The following is a 25262-nucleotide window of genomic DNA, read 5'->3' as shown; positions in this document are numbered from 1 at the left end:
AGAACAAGAGTTGTGCTTTTCATTTTCAATGGTTGGCAAAAGTTTTTGGGGGAACGTTACAACATTTTGATGTTGATTTTCTATGTGAATGATATTCCCTACTTAAGCTTCCAATCTATGTGACATAGGTTGAATAGACGGAAAGAACGTAAAGATTTTTAAAATTTGTGATCTAGTTATAATACTTTTTTTAAACTTATAGATTCAAAGATGCCATAATATTTGTGTAGTTATTAAAGTTTCTCATCAAAGATAAAGATTGGAAAGTGTATAGCTAAATTTAGAAATGTGTCTTTCTTTTTTAAACTGAAACGAAGGAACTAGTAGTAATAATAAGATCTAGCTAGTTGGGTTCTTCTTATCTTTGGTTGCTCATATATACATACGAGTTTTCTATAGAACAATTGGTTGTAAATGGAGTGGGACTCTCTCATAATGAGCTACGACTTTCTCAAGTGGAAGGGTCACATTCATATATATATATATGGTGGAGGGATAATAATGGTTAAAGACATTATGGGAAATTAGTGAGATTTTGTTACTTTGAGGCTCACCACCCACAATTCACAAATACAACGTGATATATGGAAGTGTTTTAGGTAAGGGATGTAGACACAAGAATTTTAAATTTCATAAAATTAATTTAAAAGTTTTTGTCATTGAATTCAATGAATGTTTGAAATTATGAATTTCAAAATTTAATATTTATCTAATAGGTGAGTTCATTATACAATTGAAAAAGGATGAGGACTCGTAAAATTAAATATACGGAAAAATTTCGAACTATCGTAAATGATATACAGATATCCTCCGTCATACTTTTGGAATATTGGTACCCCTGCCATCCAAAAACTAGAGCATATATGCCCTCCACTCTGACGGAAGGCTAAATAGGGACACGTGACAAAATTTATACGTCCATTACATATTTAATAAATGTCAAATCGGTGGAGAAGATTATGACACATGTATGTCCATTAGTATAAATGATATATATGCTTTAGTATTTAGACGGCAGGGGCACCAATATCCCAAAAGTATGATGGAGGATCTACATATCATTTACGATAGTCAGAGATATATTTATCTTTTTTCCCTTAAACATAATATCCATAAACAGGATTCAAAGTTCAGTATATAGTTTAAAAAAGAGAGAGAGAGAAGATAAACACCACTATATCTATTAGAATAAAATTAACAACATAAAAGTTATTAGACACTAATTTGTCTTCATTAATTAGTTTTATAATAATATTACGTAATCTACGAGATGCCACTAGAAAATTAAAAATTCTCTTTTCCCCACTTTAAGTCTATTTTTGGCTTTTAAGATAGCTACATTTAACGAAAAAGTGTGGTACAAGTTAACTCCTACTTTAATTATCCAATAAACTTGCTAATTAGGGGAAAATAAAGTCCTCTAGAGAACATGTGTGATTAATTAATTGATAAAATGAGAAAGAAAGATGGTTATTCACCACATACCTATGCCTTTCTTTAATCCTATTTTTGGCCAAACACCTGAGGTTTTCAAGGGTCATTTATATTCTAAAAAAAAAGTGGTCCTTATAGCAATAATTTAACTACAATTAAAATAGTGCATAGGATGGTTCTAGATTTTAGATCTAGTGACCATAACCTCTGGGAAAGGGTCACTCAAATAGAATAGTGTATGTATTGGACCACCTCAACTATGCATCACAACAACAATAATAATATATTCGATAAATTTTTACAAATAGAATTTGAAAAAAAATAATAATGTATGCGCATACGTTACTAGAAATTTGTTATTTTCTAAATTGAAGTTTCCCATTGAAGAATGTTCAGTTGTTGTTTTAACAGATATTTTGATTGAATCAGTGAAAAAATGTTCAGTACTATCTATTTTCAGTATTTCAATGGAAAGTGTCTTTACCATGCGTTTTTCCTAGTGAGCTGATTAAGTGAAAATGAAATGAAAAAAATTGTTTTTTATTTAGCATAAATTTTTCATTAATTTATGGTGGGGCATTTAGATCTTTAGTAGTGAGAGGTAGAGATCTAGGTTGTATAAGATATTAATCAGTAAATTAATTTAAGAAAAGAAAATACAATAAAAAAGAAGTTAACGAAAAAATATATTATATTGTAGTCAAACAAATAACATGAAAATCAAAACAAATAAAATATGAAATAATAATAAGATTGAAGAGTAATATAATACATAAAAGCATGATAATAAATTAAATCATCATATTCTTTGAGTTAGATGCTAAACAAATCATGTCATAATAAAGAAATACATGCAATATGTGGAAAGCAAAGTGAAGATAATTAATGCAAAAATATAATAATTTTTTCCCACCTAGTATCCTCGATAAAAGTTGGATTTTAGCGTTGAGAAATCTCAAAATATTCTCTAATAAAAATAATTTCGTTTTCAAGAGAGACTCAAACTTGAAACATCTGATTAAAAATGAAGGAGTACTTATCACTTTACCACAATCATTATTGATAAAAATATAATAATTAACTATATAACTCTTGGAGTTGCTACATTCTTTTGATGTTAGATAGATGTAGCTATTATATAAACTTTTACGGAGGTTGTTATGAATTGAAGTTGATATATAGGTATGTGTATTTGTAATGAATTCTCAAACAAATAAATATTATATAATTTAAATGAAAGTTATTAAGTTCGTCGATATTACTAACTCCCACGTAAAGTATTTCTAGATACTACTCTCACCTTTGTGTATATAAATAACTCAACTCCGCAAAGCTTTGGAGGGAGCTGCAACTATATTTTCATTTTTGGGTTATATTTTTAATCGTCTCAAATTATGTTTCATCATTTTATTAAAATAAATTTTAATTAAGAAAAGAAGACTTTTAAAATTTATGGTCTAAATACTTATGAACCATTTGTGTGACTATATATCAGAAATATTATGACGTAATTTTTGAGATGGATTAAAAAGAAAAATATATCATATAAATTAAGACAAACAAATGTAACAATTATATTTTATTTTAAATAAATTTCAGTTTATCAGCATATTTATTTTTCGAACTTCAATTTTGTCCTCCTTATATATATATATATATATATATATATATATATATATATATATATATAAGAAATCGGATTTGGTTTCGGAAATTTTAGGGCAAAGAACATAGCATAAATTTTGTCAGCATTGAAAAGGCTCTTTACAAGGGGTATTGTTAGACCCGCAAACTACTTGATCTAACTACGTGCAGACATGTCAAGGACTTGGGCATTGGTCTTGACATGGATGATGGCAAAACAGTGCAACACAAGTTCAAGTGCTTGGGTGTTGGCAAGGCATCTTGAACGTGCATGAATTACGTGCGGGATAAGGGCGTTGGCAAGACAGCATGTTGTCTTGATGAAGCAAGGCTGTGAAGACTTGGCAATGTTAAGGACAAAGGCAGTTTACCCGAAATTGCTGAAATAAAACTAAGTGTGGAAGACAGCTAAAATATTGTAACTGTTGGAAGCTGGCAGGATTATTCTAAGTGTTGGAACGAAACCTGAAATATTCTAAGTGTTAGAATATTAGTATTTCGTGTAGATAAGAATGTAATTTGAATTAGATTCTATCTGTTGGAAATATAACTGTTGGAAAGTTAGTTTTGAACCCTGGGCTGACATGTGTCGGACAGGTGTCATTTGTAACCGCTGCATGTAACTGCCATAGTGCAGAATTTTGATTTAAGGTGGAAATTCGTCTAAGGCAAGGGACAGAGAGTTTTCTAGCCTTAGACTGATTTGTGAAGCCTTCCTTTGTATTAATTGTTGATTAATAAAGGTTTGGACTTGTTCCTGTAAACGCTGCCTGTTTATTGCTTGTTTGACATTGCTGTTTAAGTATTTCTATACTTAGTCAATTCTGTGGGTGTAAGTAGGCTGAAGAATTACAGACGCTGTAAGACTGCCTAGAGTGGTGCGCGAGAAAAATAAATCGACTCTCTTTCAGGTATTGTACATAGTACAATAATATAATTTTGGTTCATATTAATTGGTACCTAAGTATTCTGAACAAATTCTAGTCACAAAATTCTAGTACTAGTAAACTCAAGATAAATTTGAGTGTCACAGATTTTTTTTTAATAATAGATCTTGGGTTTATTACAAAGGCAAATATAAATGAGGCCAAAGAAAAGGTAGAGGCTTTGGTGGACCACTAGATAAATGGAGGAAAATAGTAAATCACATTGACTAGATTATATTAATTCATTTTTTTAAAGTTGGATTTTCAAAATTATATAAAAAGTATTATAAAATGCATGCAATTTTTTGCATATCAATAGGAAAATTCTAAAATATTTGTCAAAACTTTTATAGTTTGATCCTAAAAAAAATCATGATAATTAAAAAAAACGGAAGGAATACTATACAAAATAATTATATCATTAAATTCACGCTAATTAAATAAACTAAAAAGTAACAATATCACCATTCGAATTCTAAAAGGCTTTACTAAACTTGTCTACATATATACGGCCATGTGTATCAAAATTCATAATTGTAGCAACAAACGATTATGACAAAAAAAGTTTTTTATTCTAATAATTCATGTACAAGAAATCTATAATTTCAAAATTAACAACTAATTAGAAAAAAAAGGTGAATAGTAAAATATTATATTATGAGTGATAAATCAGAGAATATGACGTAATTATAATGTTTAATAAAGCTTTCAATATACTCCATTTATTCAATTTTTACCATAGTAAATATTATTATCAATGAAATTACAAACATAAAGTTATTATACCATATGTGATACTATCTAAATTACTAGGGATCACCCATTAATCATACCCTCATCGTACTCCCACTTGAGCTCACAGTAAAATCGCGCTTCTTCTTTTTTACATATTTCTTCTAACTTTGCTTGACGCATATGACCATATTTTTCAAAATTATAATATTTTAAAGAATAAACGCAGTCATGGAGACAAATACTTTCTATTCGTGGAGGATATGTTTTACAATTTACTAATGTCATACATAATACGAAGAAAATCACACAAATATGCTCCAATGCCATCTTGTTACGACTCATCCTTGTGTATATTTATAATTCCTGTATACATAAACAATTTATATTTACACATGTTTAAAATGGTCCTTAATGTATATGGATTAAACTATTTTAGTTTTATAATCTTTCTCTTTTAACACAAATATATTATATATATTTAAAAAAATATTTATATTCCAAACTATAAAACTTACAGCCTTAGGGTATGAAAACAAAAACAGTAGTGGAACTGAAACATTTCTTTTGGTACCAACAATTACCAAATATTGTATAATTTTTTTTTATGACATGATAAGTTGGAAACTTTTTCGAAATATTTCAAATATTTTTGTTGCTACAAACAACTTATATATAAAACACGAAATATTTAAGAAAATCTTCTCAAATATTATTAAAAAATCACATGGATGTTCGTTTTTTTTTTTTTGAAATATTAACTCTCAAGGTACCTAGGCTAGTTCGATTTTGGTTCTTATTAAATTAGGCACACAATTACAAAAAGTGTTTTAAAAAAAAGAGAATAGAAATTAAAGAATTAATTCATAAGAAGATGTTGCTAACCCTGTATATATCTTGATGGCACAACAAATTTTTGGTTAATCTGATATTTTCTGACGACAATGTTATATAGGGCATACAATTAATGGAATTTAGACATGTACGTGCGTTATGAGTGAACAAAAATATTTATGTCATATATTTCCATATTGCATTTATGTTAAAGTCTAAAAAAGCTCATATATTCATATGAATTTGATTAATTGCACTCTTTTTATGTAATAATAAAGTTCCATTAATTAATATGAGAAGATATTTATTTTCAACTCATTCATATGTATTCAATCCTTAGTTAATTGTGTATGTTTCTACTAAATATGAATAAAATAAGATTGAAGCATATTTGTGTATTTTCGTTAATAATATTGTTGATGAGATTGGTTAATTGTACATGTAAAACGACATATCCTTGTGTCGTAGAATAAGCTTGTTACTGTTTGTTTGTGCATTGAAGATTGGGTTAGCGATAATGCATACTACAACTTATGGAATGCCCTTCATACCATAATTTCTAGACTAAATTATTATTATTATTATCTCACAAAAAATAAGTTTACATATGTAATGTTGACACCCAATTTTGACCCGCGCCGGTATAGATTAGTTTTCGAGCATCTTAAATTTCCAAACAAGTTAAAATAGTTAGTTTTATAAATTTAAAAAAATGTATATATAAAGTTCGTGTTATCTTGAGTAATTTTGTCATTTCTTATAACTTCTAGATAATATATATATTTTACATAATTATGTATATAATTAGTATATCTTATGATTATAAAAAATATATATATATATATATATATATATATATATATTTTAATAAGTATTCTATTAAACTAATTTAGTTTTAAATTATGGTTATATTTTGAATCACTATTTTACAATTTAAATAATTATATTACTAAACAAAGAATGCTCGTTAATTAGTCAATACAAATTCGTCATTTTAATTGGTTGTTTGTTAAGTTAATCCAATTCCCTTTTCCCATTTTAATTAATTCCCCCCACTCCCAATTTCAACCCAATTCAAACCCAACAGCCCATTTCCCTTTTGTTTATCTTCAGCCCACCTCATTTCGAAATTAATTCCCCTCAACCCAAGCCCATTCCGTCGACCCAAACCCACTTAACCCGCTCCGACCCAATAACCCGTTCCCCCCTCCTTCATCCCTCTCCCCTTTCCTCGTCCAAATCCCCAATCCCCAGAAACAGAACACCCAGCAAATTCCCAGACCAAAACGCGACAAACCCGGAAAAAAAAAACGGAAACCCGCGTCTCTCCACCCACGCGACCTCTCTCCCTCGTCTCTTTCACGCGTCCCTCTCTCTCTTCTCCTCTCCAGCGCGTGGACGAAGCGAGGAGCAACGGATACCTGCAGCTGTCAAGCTCGTACAGTCCATGTTGCGCAAGACGACGCGAAATTCGTCCTTGGCATCGTAGGATCGATCCACGTCGCTTGCCAAGGACGAAGGACTCATCTCCACCCTCCACATCCCCTTTTCCGTTCGATTTGTCCACATTTGGAGAGGATTTTGAATTTCAAAATTCGAAATGACCCTCCCGCCTTCCTTTTCGAAACCCTAAAATTCCCTTCTATATAAACCCCCTCCTTCTACAGGGTAAAGGGTTAGAGATTTTTGTCGGAAAAAAATTCAGAGAGGAAGAACTTGGGGTTTGAGACTCTGGACGAAATTTGAGTTGAAACTCTTGAGAGATTTTGGGGGTTGGAAAACTTTTGTTAGATTTTGGGTTGGAGATTTTGGATTGGGAAAATTTTCGAAAAAATCTCCTTTGAGCTTGCAACGTCTTTTCGAGTCGAAGTATATAGAGTTCTCTTTTATCGGAAACCAAGGATAGAGAAGGAGAGAACCCGCGAGAGCCGTCTTCGATAAAATATTTTAAGGAACTTATAGACGACAGTAAACTCGTCTGGTTTTCATTTTCTCTTCCTGTTTTGTCTTGTTGTTCGGGTCGTTGTCGCATCGCTCCTCCGCTCATTAGTGTCTCGGCTTGTTGCTCCCAAGAAGGTAAAATTTCTCGCTTAACTTGAAGTCATGTAAAAATTGAATGCTCTTTTCGATAACAACTCTCTCTTTGCTTTGTTCCTTTACTGCTCAAGTCTATGGAGGATTTTCTTTTACTTTATCTTACGTATGCCAATCGAGCAAGCCTTGTGAATGTGTTGGTGATAGGAATTCGCATCAAAAGCCTGAACCTCCCTGTTTAGAGCACTTTATAGCTAATATTGTCTTGTTGATTATATATATATATATATATATATATTGGCCTCATTTGCTTGATTCAGTACTAGTTTCACGACTTTCTTTGCCTGATTAATGTTATGGGATTGCTCGGAAAGGCTAAATCTTTACATCACCGTCCATTGACTCCATGGGTTTTGACAAAATTTTAGTTTGGTTTCCGTCATGGCTGTGTTGTGTCGTGTTATAATATTTCGATTCTAGCATGACATTGGTCTCTTTAGTGATGGTATTACTGAGTTATGTTACGATTTTCCTTAAAATTACTTGTTCGTTTCGAAATTGTTAAATGTGTTGTTCCGTAACTGAGCTTATGTTTTATGATTACGATAATGTTTATGAAGCTGGAGGAAGTAGCAGTGGCTTACTTTTGAAGTATGTTACCATACCTTAGCTTACCTTGCATTTGATATCGGTTTTCATTCTTAAAACGGGTGGGAGGCACACTGTTTTTGGTTTAATAATACGACTATCTAATACTAGTTTCGTTCCCATGTTTAGGTGAAATCTTGTTTTAGAAATTTTGTGTTTTTCATGTATTGCTAGCATACTGCTTGTTATTTATTTATTTATTTATTTATTTTGCTTTGCTTTTGATTTGTTTTGAATAGGAATTTAGCTTGATATCTTATTGTGTTAAAAGTATTTGTTGTCTCCTAAGGTGGCGTCTTGAATTAAACATTATTATTTTGGTTTGTTTGCTCGATATAGGATTTGAGTTTTGGTCTTTCCGTCAATGAAGTTAATTAGTACAAGAATAGAGAAAATAAGTTTGATTCATGTATTATTTGAGTGCATCATTTTGCAGATTCATTATTTGGCCATGTGATTACGTGTTTCTAATTGAAATTGAAAATCCATTAGAGAGAGAGCATTTCCTAATTTACTTCCTATTTCATTATGACATGTAAAATCCGTTTGGGGGCTCACTATGAACACTCACTTATGCGATTCGAGAGAGTTTTAAAGACTCACATCTTTCCTATTACCGAGTCAACCCACCAAAGCATGACGTACAAATCGAATTCCATGAAGACTGGAGGAGCTTGAGGAAGGCGAATTGGGAGAATTTATTTATGCTTATTTTTGTATTTTTATTTGTAATGGGCCTAAGCCCTTATCATTTTATTTTCTTCTAATTTATTTTATATGTTTAGATTAGTACAGGTGAAATGGGTCGAAAAAACAAACAAGAAAATGGGTCCAAAATTCGGTTAAGGCGAACAGAACCCGAATTTGGCCCCAAATCTCTCTCTCTCTCTTTACTACTTGTTTATGTTTTGTTTTGAATGCCTTTAGTTTAGGGTTAGAATAACTCCAAACCCCGTCGAAATGTCTTTCTATTTTATCAAACTTAAAACTCAAAACTGAATTTTAAAGCGATAGACGTTTCAAATTCACTAGTTTGCTTAGAGTTAAAAGTTTTAAGAGGTTTAACTTTAAATGGAATCTTAAAACAACAATGTTTTGTAAGCTTGTTTATATTTGAGAAATCTAAGTTCAAAATTGCAAAAGTTAACAAAAATAGTCAAATAAGTTAATCGTTGGAAAACCGTATTAACGGAGTTTCTTAGGTGCCTTAAACACCTTCCTAAGACACTAATATGAATCCCGAACCCCCTTAAAGTTTTCAAAACGATTATTTTCTGTTTAGTTGTTTTGAAAAAATAAGTTTTCTTTATTTTTCTTAAAAAATTAAGTGGCGAATCCCAAAAGTCGAAAATACCCTTTAATAAAACAAGCTCTTTTCGAAATCAATTTTTTCGATAAAACATGTAAAATTTCACATCACCATCATATTTATTTATATCTCACAATAAAAAAAATGCAATGAATCTTTGTTATTTTATCATGAAAATAAATTAACACATTTATTTAATTAATGTTCTAATCTAATTGATTTTCTAATTTATGGCCTTAATATATGCTAGCTAGTAACAAAGCATACACTCATATTTCTAATAAAATTTCAAATGGTAATATTATAGTAGTCACAGAATTTATATTATATTCATTATTTTAAGATTTCAAACGAAATATTAATTCTTGCTCATGATATGTCATGTTTTGATCTTGAGTTTAGGTAAAATCGTTACACAAAGTATATTAATTTTCTCAAGCGAACAATTAGGAGATATTACTCATAATATATGGGTAAGAGATGTGACAAATTTATATCATAAGCAAAATAAATTTAATAGTAAATCTTCATTTAAATTAAAAAAATGTATTATCCAATTAAAAGGAAGGATTTGTCAAGTTAAAATGTTGCATCATTATGCGTAAAATTTAGAAAAAAAATAAAGAAGATGCAAGGTCTAAGCTACTACATGGTGAATGCTAACTTGTTTACTCTCAAAATGATACTCCTCAGTTCACCTTTAATTGTCATGGTTTTCTTTTTTAGAGTCAAACGACATTTTATAATGTGATTTTTCATCATATAAATATGCAAAAAATTTCAATTTATAGTGCTTTTCATACAATTTTTGAATATCTATTTTTTTTTAAAAAAATTATCAAATTAATATAATTAAATTTAACTTTAACATTAATCAAATTGACTTTTAAAAAGCACAACATGACAAATAAAAGTGGACGCATAGTATACGATTGAATGTATATATGTAATTAAAATAAACAATTATGTACTTATGAGCTTAAATGCTAGCTCTTCAACAAAAAGTAAGTAAAATCATATTTGTTTATGGCTACATATCGAGGGACAAGCACCACGAATATGTACTAATAAAACTCATATTATTAGTCACTAAAATCACATTATTATAGTTGAGTAACATTTGACGAAGATCTCAATATTTTTTATAATGATTAGATATTTGGCTTCATTTCAAGATCAATTTTTATCTCCCGTTTGACCTATTATGAACTCCACGTGTTTCATCTCATTCGATTATTTGTCAAATTTGATTAACTATAAGAAAAATATAAATTACTTAGAGATTTTACAAGAAATCTTTTTCGGCATAATTTCCCCATGAATTTTTCATGCAAAAACATGAACTTTATTAATTCTAGAACTTTGTACAAGAGAAAAATATTCCTCCAAAATTTGGCATCATTTTATGCACGGCCTAGAAATTATTTGGGGATACTAATTTATAAGCATCATTTTCATAGGTAAATTTTTAAGTAATCAATAAAATTAATTTATTTTTGTTAATTTGCGAGAAATTCCTCAAAAACTTACTTGAAGATTTAGCTAGGGATACTTACTCGACGATATTAATTTTTATCTGTGGTACTACATGGAAATTACGTTTTACAAATTTTGTTAGAGATTTTTTCTTGATAATTTACTTAGAATTTTCTTGCCTAGATAATTACTGGAAAAAATATATTTTGTTATAATTTAGCTGGAGTTGCCTTTGGAATTTACTTGGGAATATGCATACTTGAAAATTAATTACGGAAAATTTTCATTTCCGCAGCTGGAATTGTTTTCTATGGAATTTACCTTAGAATTTTTTATTTGGGGATTTACCTAAAACTACGGAAATTAAAATTAAAACTATATAAACGTGATAAAGACATCACAAAATAAATTTTATTGTTAAATATTTACTTTCTATTTTTAGCTTAAATAAATTATTATACAATAAGCTCACTGTAATGAGGTGTGAAAAGGAAAATGTTTAAAACTACCTTTGAATTTTATCATATTTAGTTTTTGTTTATTTATAAAATGTCGTGCACATTTATCATTTCTTAAAAACTTAAATGTAGTCAAAATTTAATCCCATATAAGAATCAATGGCCACATATTCGAAATCATAAAAATTACTTAGACTAGTTATAATCCAATAGAAAAATAAACGATTTTCTCAAAGATACATCTTTTGAATTAAAAAACGGTTAACTTTCATATATAACAAACATAAAATTTATATTTGTATGATCTAACAAAGTTTGCATAATTATGCTTAATAACAAACATATATATGTATAATCCACTATACATATACAATTAAAGTGAATTATATAAAACGAAGTGTATAAAACGAGAAAGAAAAAGAGACTTGGGCAGAGAAGTGTATAATATAAGTATATAGGACGATTATATACAATTTGAATTTGTATAAAATGAGAAAGAGATAAAGGCAAAAGAGACTTAGGCAGAGAATATACAATTGAATCGAATTGTATAAAACGAGAAAGAGAGAAATTATATACAATTTGAATTTGTATAAAACGAGAAAGAGAGAAAGGCAAAAGAGACTTGGGCAAGGGAGTACTTTTATTGTATAATTATAAGTGTATAGGATAAAAATATATGTATTTGCATGTGTATATACAATTTTCTCTCAATTTATACGATTAGAAACACAATTTATACAATTCTATTGTATAAAGCGAGAGAGGGGAGCGATACGAAGCCAGCGAGAGAGGGAGAAAGACGAGCGAGAATATGAGGGAGAGAGGGTCTGACAAACAGTTCGCTATGAAACACAAATAAATCAAACGGTAGCTACTATATTTATTTTATCTTATTAATTTGTCACTCTATATAATTATCTCTTGAAAAAATATCTATTTTTCATAATAGATATGGATAAAGAATTCATAAAAAAAATATTTAAAATACTTGAATCTAATTTTTTATCAATAAAGTGAAAGTTCAAATAGTTAATAAATTGAATTACTTAGGTTCCTTGATTTAAAATACTTAGTTATGGTCTTATGAATATATATTGGCTATAGATTCAAGATACTGCAATATTATAGGAATCTTTATTTTTATTAATAAAAAAAATACTATTTAAATTACTTAGGGATCACCCACTAATATAACCCCATCATATTTTCTACTTGAGCTCACACCCAAATCTTGGTACTTCTTTTTTTACATATATATTTCTTCTAATTTTGGTTGACGCATACGATTAATCTTTTTAAAATTATTATATTTTGAAAAATTAATGCAGACATGAAGACAAATACTTTTTATTCTTGGAGGATATGTGTTACAATTTACTAATGTCATAAATAATACGAAGACGCAAATATGCTTCAACGCCATCATCTTGTTACGAGTCATTCTTGTGTATATTTATAATTATGTAAAGATAAATAATTATATTTACACATAGTTAAAATGATCCGATTGAAGTAATTTTTCTACGATATTTTTCTCTTTTAACACAAATAGTCGTAAAAAGTGAATATTTGTATTCCAAACTACAAAACTAACAACCTTAGGGAGTTGGGGTATGAAAACAAAAGCAATAGTGAAACTGAAACATTTCTGATGATACCAAATCTATATAATGACATGATCAGTTGGAATTTTTTTTGAAATATTTTAAATATTTTTTGCGAACCCTGTATATATCTTGATAGCACAACAATATTTTGTTAATTAAGCTGATATTTTCTTGAAGACAAATTTATCTAGGGCATAAATAGAGAAAACAATTAATAGAATTTAGACATGTACGTTATGAGTAAACAAATATTTATTTCATGAATTTCCATATTAAAGGCTAAAAAAGCTCATATATTCATATGAATTGAGCTCTTTTTACGTAATAATATCGTTTAAAAAAACAATTAATGAAGTTTCATTAATTAATATGAGAAGTCATTTATTGTCCGCTCATTCATGCATGTCACTTTTGAAACCATTGAGCGAAGAGGACCAAACAAATGATTCATCTATATATATATATGAGATTTTTTCAATCCTTAGTTAATTGTGTATGAAAAAATGATAGTTGGTGATGAGATGATTAAATTGAAGTATATTTGTGTATTTTGCTTGATATTATCTATGACATCGGTCAATTGTATATGTAAAAAAACATATCCTGATGCTATAGAAAGAGCTTGTTATTGTTTGTGCATTGAAAATTGGGAAACTGAAAATGATGATGTGCCTACTGCAGAAACCGAACGAATGTGTAAAGAAGGACTCTCCCATTGTAGCATTAAGGATTCGTATGATGAGGCGGATGACAAAACACCCTTTCTACAACCTATTATAGAATGCCCTTCTTACCATTTTACTTAAAAATGAATTTTACATTTGTAATTTCACATCACCATGATAATTTATATCTCATAATAAAAAATATGTGATGCATCTTCGTTATTTTCTCATCATGAAAATAAGTTTATATTTATTTAATTTTTTAATCTAATTGATTTTCTAATTTATTGTCTTAATTCACAAGTAATAATAATTCACCAAGGATGCGCATGAAATTAAGTTATGTGCGAATTTTATATAAAAAAGAGGGCTCCCAACATCTCAGTGATTATTTAAGTCTTTGCAAACTTTAACACAAGGGTACGGATCTATACATTGAAACCTTGTTCTCTCAAAGTACCAATCTGCAACGGTTTCACCAATTGTCTACATAAATTAACATAACAAAGAAATTAAAATTTGTTATGATAAAAAAAAATGTAACTTTATATGGATAAAACAAATTAATTACCTTATTAAGTAATCTAGGAGAGGTAGAACTGAACCAGTATGGTGGTGCAAGTATTCCCCCATGAGAATAGCAAGACGTGAGGAAATAACCCCTCGTAAAACAAGGGGGAAGTCCCTCAAATGTCTTCAAGAACTCAACTCCAAAGGCTATACATTAAAAAAACATATAAATTCAATTTCAAAGAAGAGATGTGTAACGTTGTATACATTATTTAATTACTATAACCTTGAATAGCTATATGTTGGCTAGACGTGCATGTATTTGTATTGTTCAAGCAATCCTCCCAAACATGTTGGGGATCAACGTGTGGAGGAACCAAAATGTTTTTCATCTGTGTGTTTGAATAATCAGAATTATGTGTAGTAAATAAAATTCAGAGAAATAGTAGCATTTGTCTCTTTTCACCTGCCAAGAATCATAAACTGAGTTGATTATGAAAAGTGGAGTTTGAACGTATGAAACCATATTCTGAGGAAAAAAACACCGCACCATATATCATCAATTAGTAACCGTAATGTCATACTATAATTAATTAAAGTAATTGTTTTTGTTTTCGAAGCTTACTAAACTTGGCTCCATTACAGATGTGCAGGCTGATGGTAAATTCTTAGCCGATCCCTTAAAACAGAAGAGGAAAAGATTCAACTTATAGCTCTTATTCTTAACCAAAATTACTTTAATTGAGAAGATATAACTCACGTGTAGGTTAACAATTTTATGATACATCTCTTGGATATATGAAGTACCATTTATTGTCTTTCTGCATAAATAGTGAATTAGACGCTAATAAAGTTAAGATATTGTGTATCATTAATCTTCTTTAGAAGGACTAACCCATTGATGAAGAAGCCAGCATCCGCAACACACTTAACTTTGGCATTTTCTGGAAGAAGGCATTTAAACTTATCGCAATTTAAGATTGTTGCCAAACCACCTGCTGATATTCCGATGGAATTGCCTGTCATTATATTAGTAGAGATTTAGCAAACAAGATACTACTCCAATTTTTTTTTCGTAAAGCACTAAAAGTACAGTATATTCTCACATTTTCAGCACTTTCCAATCCTTTGCTCCACAAATCTTCCATAATAGCCTTAAATATTCTTGCCCCTCTAAAATATAATTTGTTCTCCTAATAATAATGATTCACATTTGATCAATTGACTAGAGAGATGCATATATATATGTATCGTAATACTAGTATTTAATTTCTTACGGGGTCAACTTGTTCAACATCACCCGTAAATGATGAACCGTCACAATATTTTATCCTCACTCTGTTCCAATTGTGAAACTCTACCAAACAATGTATTAGAGTTAAAACTTCAAACACGCGTACAATCAATAACAAGATATGCATTATATTGATCACCTGGATTTCTTATGGAAGTATTATGGAGTATTCCGTCAAAAAAACCCTCTTTTCCCATATGTTTGGTAGAACCTAAGTTGGTCGTTGAACGATTTAGGCAAGCTGTGATACTGTCACACCAACCGCCTCCCTATAAATATGAATGAATTATTTCTCCAAGCTAAATAATTTGTGTTAGATATAAAAATTCATAAATTAAGCAGTCGAAGTAACTAACATCCAAGTAGATAATCCAGCTGCCAAGTCCAGTACCATGTCCTCTATGAAGATGATAGGCTGGTGGACTTCCATCAAGACATACTGTGCAAAAAACAAATCCATATCTGATTATTATTCTTTGAAGAAATTAAGATTATATATTTATGTATTAACATACCCGCGCCTTGGGCAGTTGCACTTTCAAGAATTGTTATATTAACATACAAATCATCTTTCGCGCCAACAACATGACTTGTACAATAAAGCAGTACTAGAAAAATCAACAGAAATATTTTCGTCCTACAACAAACAAAAACAAGTAAAAATTTAAAACGAGAACAATTGAAGAAAATCAGTTACTAATATGTTATTATAAATCGGAAAAAAAAAACAGTTAGGTATTGAAGTTTTAGTACATGTTATGAGCAACAACTTGTTCGTCTTTAAAGTATTGAGAATAAAAGGAAGAGTATTTTAGAGAAAATGCTTATGATTAGACTTAACAAGTGCTATGAGACTATGAGTTCATCTCTCCTTTTATAAGCAAATAACACTATAATGCTTGTATGGCACTTATAATAAATAAATAAATAAAAACATTCGATGCATATGTAAAAAGTTCAATGTGTGATTAATTAATGACTTCTTTTTTTTAATCTACTCCCACAGGCAATTATATCACCTAGTCTAGCACCTTTAAAGAGTAGCGATGCCAATGGGTGGGGCGGGTCTATATAATTTTTGTAAAAGTGATATAACATTATCTATTAAGATAGTTTTTTAATGTAGATAGTTTTTTAATGTTATTAAATATTTAAAATAGTAAATAAAATGGTTCAATCAAAATTAAATAATTTCTTACATGCTTCTCAATGAATTTTTTTAAAAAAATTATGTAATTATCTATTAAATTAATACAAATTAATGAAAAAATGAATTAATTTCATGAATTTTATTTTTAGTATCAAACTTATCTCGAAAAAGAATTAAAAAATTTATGCAAGACAAAGCAGGACAGACTGAATTAATAATAGGTTTCTTTTTATTGACATATCCATAAATTATATTGACCTGACATGTGAACATTAATAAATATACATTTTAAAGAATATTACATGTGCAATCAGTAATGAGGTAACAATGAATTACAGAATTACCGTTACATGACATGTGGTCTAGCCTACATTTACTTTTAAGAGAATATAATGCATATTTCAAAGATTATCATCTCGCCGATGTATATTATGTATGTATATAATTGTATATTTTACACAGTTTCATGGATATTCAATTCATCGATAATACATAATATATTAGGAGATACAAGGTGATATATACAAAGGACAGACACGGACCAGGTGTTTTCAAGCTTTTTAATCCTAAATCAAATCATATTCGCATTAAAAGCAACTTCAAAATTTATATTTTAGCTCATTAAGATGTTTATGATAAAATATAATCGAGAAAATCACAATTATACATTTTTTAAAAAAAATGAATCGAGATTCAATGGTATTTTCATGTCCTTCTCAACCTCACACAATTTATTCAATGTACATTCACATTTTTAAGTTCCAGATTTCACGGCCATGGTTTCAATGCCTTTAGTTGATTTGCTTAAGCTGAAATTTGAAGACATATTAGGTTGAATGTACCAATAAGGCAAAATTGGTCTATTATGTGACAATCTTTCAATAATTTTGGTGAGTAAATGCCATTTATCTTATAATTGAAATTGTTTTCTAGTTTACTAAGAATGGGCCTTTTTTTCCTTTTACGAAGGGGCTTAATTAATGGGCTGCTATATATTTATGTATATTATTGCAGTCTGAAAATATAGGAAAAATCACATCACGTGAATATTTAATGTTCTAATCTAATTGCCCTTTTCTAAATCATAGCCTTAATATGCTAGTAATAAAGGATATAATTGTTTCTAATAAATTATATTCTCAAAGGGTATTATAATAATAGTCACGAAATGTTATGTTCATTATTTTATGATTTCAAACGAAATATTTAAATTCTTGTTCCACGTTTTGATCTTCAGTTTAGGCAAGATCGATACACAATGTATATTAATTTTGTCAAGTGAATAAACTAAATGATATTATTCATAATATATGCGTAAGAGATGTGATCAAATTCATATCGTTATAATTCATTAGCAAAACTAATTTCAGAAGAAAGAAATTACAATCTTTAAGTCTTCATTTAAAAAACATATTACCCAATAAAAAAGAAGATTTGTCAACCTAACAAGTTGTATAGCGCTGCATAAAAATTTAACTAGAGAAAAAGGAAGATGAAAGGTCTAAGCAACTCCATGGTGAGTGCCAACTTGTTTACTCTTAAAAATTAAAATGATACAATATTGGATTTAGATATGTAACTAAAGTAAAAAAATTAAGTATACGAACTTGAGATCTTGGCAACTTAGAGAATAATAAGATTATAATGCTCTTCAACAAAAAAGTAATTAAAATTATAATTATCAATACCGATCAAGGGACAAGCCCCACGAATATGCGCTAAAAAAACTCATATTATGTCACGATCCAAAATTGAGTGTGATGGAACTCGTTTTATCCATCAAGTTTAGTCAGCCTAACTCAATAATTTTGATAAAATACGGAAATAAAACCAAAGTCTGATAACACTTACTAATACGAAAATAATTCAACTTAATTCAATCCCTAAAACCTGGTTATCACGTGCACAAGCCTCTAATGTAAATAATAGAATTGAAGTGAAAATACGAGTCTAAAATGAAGTTATCTTTCAAATAAAAACAAAGTCATAAACTGGAATATGAAAGTTCGCTGAGATGACAAGCAACTACCTCACAATCCTCCACAATATGCCTCGAAAACGAAGAGGATGGAAGGTATCACGAAGACCCGGGCTCGTAACCTACAAAAAATTTATAGAAGCAAGGAATGAGTATCAAATCATACGGTACCCAACAAGCCAAACCTCTAAACACAAGTTAAATTAACAAAATACGGGTATTCCTTACACCCTACCCGAACCTCCACGCTACAGCCTACCAGTTCACAATTTACCAAACACACAACACAATAGTCACACTCTATCAGTTTACATATTCTCAATAACAACTCAATATTCGACAGTCACAAGTTTTACAGAAACACTCACAAGATCAGGAAAACACGTGTTCAAGTTCATCAATAATAAAAATGTGTAATGCCATGAGATGCAATGTCAAGTATAGCGATGCATGTCTTCCCTAACGATACACACCCACTGTCTCTCGGTCTAGGACCTATTGGGGACATATCTGTCCATGCATCTGTCGCGGCGCACGACACGACTCTCGATGATAGTAATCGTCGCGGCGCGCGATACGTCCCTTGAAATATAATATCCATCGGCGCGCAATACGATCCTCGAAATGGTACATCGTCTTATCACTTAACTCTTATCACAACCATGTCTTAGATACAATGCAAATGACATGCTCAAATGAAAAATGAGGAAATAACCATTTTGATAACAAAGCACAATTTACAACAAGGAATACAACACCAACAAATAAGTAACAAGTCTCCAAATCATTATCAACACCACACAAGAAAATACACGAATTTCATACGCTTAACAAGGGTTTAGAAATCCACTTGCCTTAGCCACTCGAATAATCACTCCGAGACTTGAGTCTTCCCTTTCCGTTGAGCGTCCAAATTGATAGAATCTATTCAAGTATATATATTCACATTAAGGTTTCAGCACTGAAAATACCCACATTATTATGATGTTTTAACTCCATTTTTAAGGGGAAAAATCAGAAATAATTAAGTTTGTGAAGTTATGTGATATTCCTAAATCAAATCAAATCTGCATTAAAAGCAACTTCAAAATTTATATTCAAGCTCATTAAGATGTTTATGATAAAATATAATCGAGAAAAATTACAATTATACATTCTTTTTAAAAATGAATCGAGATTCAATGATATTTTCATGTCCTTCTCAACCTCACACAATTTATGCAATGTACATTTCACATTTTTAAGTTCCAGATTTGACGGCCATGGTTTCAATGCATTTAGTTGATTTGCTTAAGCTGAAATTTGAAGACATATTAGGTTGAATGTACCAATAAGGCAAAATTGGTTTATTTTACGCCAATCTTTCAATAATTTTGGTAAATAAATGCCATTTATCTTTTAATTGAAATTGTTTTCTTCTACTCAAATGATAAAAGAGTAAAAGATCTCATTTCTTGGAAATATGCTATGAGATATAAATATAAGAAGATAATAAATATTTGTCATGTGTCTTTTAAGTTTGTGAAGTTATGTGATATTCCTTATTCTTTAGATTAATTATATTTTCAACAATAGATGAGTTTCTTACTTTGTCAACTATATGGATCACCTGAATATATGTATATTACTATGATGTATATTTTGTAAAAGTATTAGACTCTAATTTTCTCAAAATATGAACCTAGCTAGATGTGCTTGATAGGTAGTTTACTAAGAATGGGCCTTTTTTCCTTTTACGAAGGGGCTTAATTAATGGGCTGCTATATATTTATGTATGTATATTATTGCAGTCTGAAAATATAGGAAAAATCATATCACGTGAATATTTAATGTTCTAATCTAATTGCCCTTTTCTAAATCATAGCCTTAATATGCTAGTAATAAAGGATATAATTATTTCCAATAAATTTTATTCTCAAAGGTATTATAATAATAGTCACGAAAAATTATATTCATTATTTTAAGATTTCAAACAAAATATTTAAATTATTGTTCCACGGTTTGATATTGAATTTAGGAAAGATCGATACACATTATATATTAATTTTGTCAAGCGAACAAGCTAGATGATATTATTCATAATATACGCGTAAGAGATGTGATCAAATTCATATCATTATAATTCATAAGCAAAACTAATTTCAGAAAGAAAGAAATTACAATTGTAAGTCTTCATTTAAAAAACATATTACCCAATAAAGAAGAAGATTTGTCAACCTAACAAGTTGTATAGTGTTGCATAAAAATTTAACTAGAGAAAAAGGAAGATGAAAGGTCTAAGCAACTCCATGGTGAGTGCCAACTTGTTTACTCTTAAAAATTAAAATGATACAAAATTGGATTTATATATGTAACTGAAGTAAAAAAAATTAAGTATACGTACTTGAGATCTTGGCAACTTAGAGAATAATAATATTATACAAGTGTAAGAAAAGAAATTTAAATGCTCTTCAACAAAGAAGTAATTAAAATTATAATTATCAATACCGATCAAGGGACAAGCCCCACGAATATGCGTTAATAAAACTCATATTATGTCACGATCCAAAATGAGTGTGATGGCACTCCTCTTATCCATCAAGACAAGTCAGCCTAACTCAATAATTTTGATAAAATGCGGAAATAAAATCAAAGTCTGATAACACTTACTAAATCGAAAACAATTCAACTTAATTCAATCCCCAAAACCTGGTTGTCACGTGCACAAGTCTCTAATGTAAATACTAGAATTGAAGTAAAAATACGAGTCTAAAATGAAGTTATCTTTCAAGTAAAAACAAAGTCATAAACTGGAGTAGGAAAGTTCGTTGAGATGACAAGCAGCTACCTCACAATCCTCCACAAGATGCCTCGGAAACGAAGAGAATGGAAGGTATCACAAAGATCCGGGCTCGTAACCTACAAAAAATTTATAGAAGCAAGGGGTGAATACCAAACCACACGGTACATCGTCTTATGACTTAACTCTTATCACAACCATGTCTTAGATACAATGCAAATGACATGCTCAAATGAAAAATGAGGAGATAACCATTTTGATAACAAAGCACAATTTACAACAAGGAATACAACACCAACAAATAAGCAAGAAGTCTCCAAATCATTATCAACACCACACAAGAAAATACACGAATTTCATACGCTTAACAAGGGTTAGAAATCCACTTGCCTTAGCCACTCGAATAATCACTCTGAGACTTGAGTCTTTCCTTTCCGTTGAGCGTCCAAATTGATGGAATCTATTCAAGTATATATATTCACAATAAGGTTTCAACACTGAAAATACCCACATTACTATGATGTTTTAACTCCACTTTTATGGGAGAAAATCAGAAATAATTAAAAAAAAAAGAAAGAGAGAAAACATATAATTACAAATGCTGGCCATTGAATGATACCACATCAGCGATTCAAGATTCAGCTTTATATTATTATATAGATTTTTCCTATATTATAATACATAATGATATTTTTTTAATGTACTTTGAGCAAGTAACACATTATTCAGATGGATATTATATTTCATAATGTATTTTATTAAATTTTATCATATTATATTATACTATTTTGATGAATATAATATTTAATTTGGAAAATTATATCATGATAGAATATTAGAGTCATATTTTTTTTTAGCTTTTGTTTTGTTTAAATCTCCATAGACCTGCAACCTTCCTCGTTCCGTATTAGCTTATAAATCTCCATAGAGCAAAATCTGACTCGCCCGCTTCATTGTTATTCCTAAGAATATTGAAAGGTCTCCCGCTTCATTGCTATTCCTAAGAATATTGAAAGGCCAAAACTTAACAGAGAAATTTATGTAATGTATATCAAGAGAAAATGTAACGTCTAAGGAAAAAATTATCGTTGTGCATTTTGTTTCTTATTGGTATGTATCTCAGATACATATGAATCGCATTAGAAACACTCTAGATATATGTATCTGAAGTGATTCGCATGAATCTGGATATCAGATATATGGAGAGTAGTGGCGTAAGATCGGAGAAAGATGAGGGAGCGAGCAAACATTGCTAATATGTATCTCAGATACATGCGAATCCACTTGAATATAATATATCTAGAACAAATTACACCTAAAATGAATCACAAGTATCCGAATACATGTATCTAGACTTATCTGGGGGGCCACAAAATCTTATAAGTAATATTACAATTTAGATAATATCTAAATAAATAGCTTCTAACTAGCGAAATTTGTGTAAGTTCTCCTATACTATGTTTGGCGAAATTATATTCCTAATAACTTCGCAAATTTTTTCTTTCTTGTCAATATTTTTTTAAGTACAAACATGATAAATTATGATGAGTAATGGGTATATCACGGGTTCTCAAAATATTGCACGAGAGTTTTAATTATTTCAAGTTTTCTCAAGTAAAAGAAAAAGGAAATTAAAAAACTTGGAGTGCTTGTGCTGTTAAAAATTGAAAAACTTAAAAAAGTGAAGCTTCCTAAACTTTGAAAAATGTCATTTGCTTACATAAGTTCTTTGTATGAGGGGTAGATTTGTCCAATTCAGTCTATAACATGGAGTAATTTTATTACCCACAACATATGACACAAGAAAGATAACGTTATTTCATAAATAGAGTATGAAAAAGGATAAGATATATGTATATCTACTTCTTTATTATTTTATAATATACTAATATATATTAATGAGTAATTTCTCAACAAGAAATCTTGATACATATATATAGAGAGAGAAACTGACTATGAGTTATTATAGATTAAGATTAAATCGTTAAATTTAAAACATTAAGAGTGTATTTGGTATGAAGGAAAATATTTTTTAAAAAATGTTTTTTTAATTTTTTCATGTTTGGTTAGATAAAAGTTTTAGAAAATATTTTTCAAATCAACTAATATTCCTCAAAATTAAGGAAAATGACTTTTCCTTCAATAATTAAGGAAAATATTTTCCAAAACTCTCCTCCACTTTTAAATTACATTTTTTTTGGAAAACATCAATTTCAAATTAATTTATGTATAAAAATATTTATTTTGATATAATTTATAAATATTTTTTTATAGTATTTCATAATTTTTAACATATTATTTTAAGTTAAACTTAGAATTTTAGATAGTCCAATAAAAATTATATTCCGTAGATATTAGTAATTCTAGCAACACTCAAATCAAAATCAAAATCAAATCAAATACTATTACAAACAGAGATAATATACAAATACCCCCTCAATCTATGTTCGAAATCTCAGAGACACACTTATACTGATTGACTTTTTATACTGATTGACTTTTTTTAAGCTAGTGTCACGTAGGTCAAAAAGAGGTAGAAAATTACTTATAAAATAAATTTAGGAGGTAATAAAACCTTAATATAATATAAGTATGTCTCTAATTTAGACATATATTAAAGGGATACTTATGCATTTTTTCGTATATATACAATGAATAAGTAATTCAAGAAAGAAAGATACAACTAAAAATGGAAAGAAGCCCACGAAAGAAACAGGTAGAGGTCGGTGTGCTACAATCACGGCTCTTATTTGGTTAAGGGGCAGAATGGTCATTCCGATGTTAAAGCTGCTAATTGGATTAGTTAGTTATAGTTTATAACTTAATCATCCTAATTATTTGAATGTATAAACTAATCTTTAGAGAAGTTGTTGTTTATGGCCCCAATTTAAGCCCTCCTAAAAAAAAAAGAAAGAAGACTGGTTTTTCTCCTTTTGAAGTTAACTGACCAATATGAAATTTATAATCACAATTCTCTTTTAAAATCCATATGAACAAGGAGAATCCAGGTTCGAAAGAAAAAGATCTTTATAGGCGATAACTTAATTGAAAATATGTTTTAACTATTTTTTTACATTAATTTGTATGTCTTATACGTTTTCGTAGTCTTTTTTCTCAAGTAAAATTTTTTAATTTCGTGAAAAATATAGAGAATTTCTGTTACTTTTGTTTTTGTTTGTGTAATATTGACTAAGATATATTTAATTGTAGAAGAATGATATGAAATTTCTTGCGACAATAGAGGGTTTTGGAGGTCCAAGCAACAAGAAGATTTGAGTTTGCAAAAACGAGTTTTCAGAGTTGAATCTTCAATCGGTTTTGGAGGCATAGTAGTTGTTTAATGATCGATAATTATGGCGGGATGAATGTATTTTTTATACTTTTAATTAAGGTGTAGTTTCGTTACTGTATAACAGACATTTTATTTATGTATAAAAAGTTGCAAAAATTTTACTATATTCGATAGAAGTTTAGTATTATGTATAAAAGTCAGCATAACTGGTACCATGTTTGGTTGCATCTTTTGTAGTCCTACATAATTTATTAAAATGGTAAATTACATATTTACCATTTAATTTATTTTATTATTTTTAATTGAAAACTTCACTGGTTTTCTATATATAGTTTGTCGTTTTTATTATTTTTTATGTATAAACCATTTTATTTCTTTGAATTTTTTTAATTGGAAACTTTCTTGTTTCCTATTTACATGTGTTATTTTTATTTCTTATTTTATATATATATCATTTTTATTTTTTTTATATACTTACAGTTTTCATCT

General features: G+C 29.2%; 2 protein-coding genes across 2 annotated transcripts; both read right to left on the bottom strand.

Moving 5' to 3' along the window:
• Positions 1-14100: 14100 nt before the first annotated feature.
• Positions 14101-15257, bottom strand: LOC138337798 (pectin acetylesterase 8-like). The gene is made up of 7 exons (XM_069288212.1): positions 15176-15257; positions 15041-15101; positions 14906-14959; positions 14747-14809; positions 14567-14672; positions 14342-14487; positions 14101-14256 (listed from the first exon to the last, which is right to left on the bottom strand). Exons 2-7 carry the CDS (start codon positions 15065-15067, stop codon positions 14152-14154), a joined length of 501 nt encoding a protein of 166 aa, XP_069144313.1. The 5' UTR covers positions 15068-15101; positions 15176-15257; the 3' UTR covers positions 14101-14151.
• On the bottom strand, positions 15175-16586 carry LOC101264243 (pectin acetylesterase 8-like). The gene is made up of 7 exons (XM_019215080.3): positions 16328-16586; positions 16090-16211; positions 15931-16013; positions 15714-15843; positions 15558-15637; positions 15387-15473; positions 15175-15299 (listed from the first exon to the last, which is right to left on the bottom strand). Coding segments are annotated over exons 1-7 (549 nt in total). The 5' UTR covers positions 16330-16586; the 3' UTR covers positions 15175-15254.
• Between the last annotated feature and the right edge of the window lie 8676 nt (positions 16587-25262).

This window comes from Solanum lycopersicum, chromosome 8 (assembly GCF_036512215.1).
Source record: "Solanum lycopersicum chromosome 8, SLM_r2.1".
Lineage (NCBI taxonomy): Eukaryota > Viridiplantae > Streptophyta > Magnoliopsida > Solanales > Solanaceae > Solanum > Solanum lycopersicum.
This window is presented reverse-complemented; position numbering and strand designations above follow the sequence as displayed.

Excerpts from the sequence above, each read along its gene's own strand:
- LOC101264243 (XM_019215080.3), bottom strand. Across the intron at positions 16,014-16,089 it reads TGCAACTGCCCAAGGCGCGG|TATGTCTTGATGGAAGTCCA; the intron begins GTATGTTAATAC and ends TTTTTTGCACAG. Across the intron at positions 15,638-15,713 it reads TACTTCCATAAGAAATCCAG|AGTTTCACAATTGGAACAGA; the intron begins GTGATCAATATA and ends ATTGTTTGGTAG.
- LOC138337798 (XM_069288212.1), bottom strand. The coding sequence starts at position 15,067 with ATGTATCATAAAATTGTTAACCTACAC. Across the intron at positions 14,488-14,566 it reads CCAACATATAGCTATTCAAG|CCTTTGGAGTTGAGTTCTTG; the intron begins GTTATAGTAATT and ends TTTAATGTATAG. Across the intron at positions 14,257-14,341 it reads CTCCTAGATTACTTAATAAG|ACAATTGGTGAAACCGTTGC; the intron begins GTAATTAATTTG and ends TAATTTATGTAG.